This window comes from Wasmannia auropunctata, unplaced genomic scaffold (assembly GCF_000956235.1).
Source record: "Wasmannia auropunctata unplaced genomic scaffold, wasmannia.A_1.0 LD336090.1, whole genome shotgun sequence".
NCBI classification, from domain to species: Eukaryota; Metazoa; Arthropoda; class Insecta; order Hymenoptera; family Formicidae; genus Wasmannia; species Wasmannia auropunctata.
The window spans coordinates 342,478-344,159 of record NW_012026800.1 but is presented as its reverse complement, the minus strand read 5'-3'; the positions used below and the strand labels follow the sequence as shown (position 1 = coordinate 344,159).

Sequence of the window (1,682 nt, the reverse complement as noted above, 5' to 3'; positions counted from 1 at the left end):
TATCCCCCTGTGTGCCTTGTCGACTCAGTTGTATGCTATACGAAGTTATTACGTACATGAAACAACAGGTGTAACTCCTGCAGAACTTTATTTTGCCAGGGATCTCAGATTACCTATGGATCTATTACGAGGAAATCCTCCAGATTCAAAGAAGACACATACAAATGAAAACTATTTGAGCAAAATTAGAAACAAATTAGAGGAAATCCATGAAAAAGTCAGAAAACGAATAGATATTAAATCTTCCCAATCTAAAACTTGGTATGACCAAAAAGCCAGACAAATTTATTTTGATGTGGGACAAAAAGTATGGCTGTATAATCCTCGCAGAATAAAAGGGAGAGCGCCTAAATTACAAAGCAACTGGGAGGGACCTTATCTTATAGTAAAAAAACTTAGTGACGTAGTATATTGCATTCATAAGTCAAACAGAAGTAAAAATAAAATTGTCCATACAGATAGGCTAGCACCTTTTTTTGAAAGACAGAGAGAGTAAACAAATAAATCGGAGCCCGGAACAATCTGTAAAAAAAAATAATATATAGCAACATGTTTATTTTTCTTAATGTTATATTTGCTGCGGTTTTATGACGTTTTATTTCAGAGTCTATGAGAAGAAAACGTCCTCGGAAAGAAACATCAAAGGGATATCGGTTCTTAACGTACAAGGGATGCAACTTCAAGCTACGCGACGATGATGGAATTAATTTTTCTTTAAAAGAAGACTGTCTCGCTCACGGTTTTTGATGGTGGTTTTTCCGTAAGACTAAGGGCAAATGCCGAGACAGGGACATGGGAGTGCTTAGTACACGTTGGGTACCACAGAGTAATTCCCCCCCCCCCTTGTCCAAAGATTCAAGACTGAAGAGTCAAGACGCAAGATGAAGACGCAGGAGGGCGAGAGAATCAGCTTCCAGGAAGGTGAGGATGCCTGAAGTCTAAGCCTGGAGGATTGGCCACCTTCCGGGAGAGAGACGAATAGGGTCCTGCTCGGAAGTTCGAAAAAGGACTGGGTTTATCATTAAGAAGAGATGGTGCTCGGTAGCACCTCGGTAGCTGCTGCAGCAGCACAGGGTAGAGCAGGAAACCATCGAAAACCCTGAGGTCCTTTATAAAAGAGCCCTAATTGTCGAGACGACAATCTAGAAGAGGGAGGGCAGTGTTACGCCCGCGTCTAAGTCCGCGTCATCCCGTATGTACAAACGAGCCGACGAGAGGAGATTGTTTCCTGGACGACGGACTGTCGGCTGTCAAACGGACGCCATTAGAGAGAGAGAGCTGAGCTGTCAGTGCGAACGGACGTGCTCTGACCTACTCTGTGTTTCTTGTATTACGTGCGTTGTTGTGTTCCTTAAAGAGTTTATTCATTTTGTAAGCGAGTCCCCTTATTTCCGCAAAAGCGTCGGAACGCGAAGGCGAACGCGAACGCGAGTGCGCGAGAACGACTCCCGGGCGTAACAATATATACATGGTGTCCCAGAACTGGCGTACCGCCAGAAACCAGCGTATTCTCCGTGAAATTCTAAGACAGAAAGTTCTTTACCAAAACGCGATCCGATGAATAGAATTTGAACGGTAAGCTATTGAAGTTCACGAATGGACGCGCGTAGAATTCGCGCGGTCAGGCACGTCCGAGACTGGCGCGAGGCACTTCAGACACTTGCTCGTGTCATAACGTATTT

The 1,682-nt window shown here is 44.1% G+C and overlaps 1 protein-coding gene across 1 annotated transcript in view; it reads right to left on the bottom strand.

The window, feature by feature from the left end:
- Window positions 1-906: 906 nt before the first annotated feature.
- The window catches only part of LOC105448012, a 4,916-nt gene continuing 4,140 nt past the window's right edge, over window positions 907-1,682 (bottom strand). Inside the window, exon 5 of the mRNA XM_011686371.1 lies at window positions 907-1,099. Coding sequence (XP_011684673.1) covers window positions 907-1,099 — 193 coding nt within the window. The remainder of the gene's footprint in view (window positions 1,100-1,682) is intronic.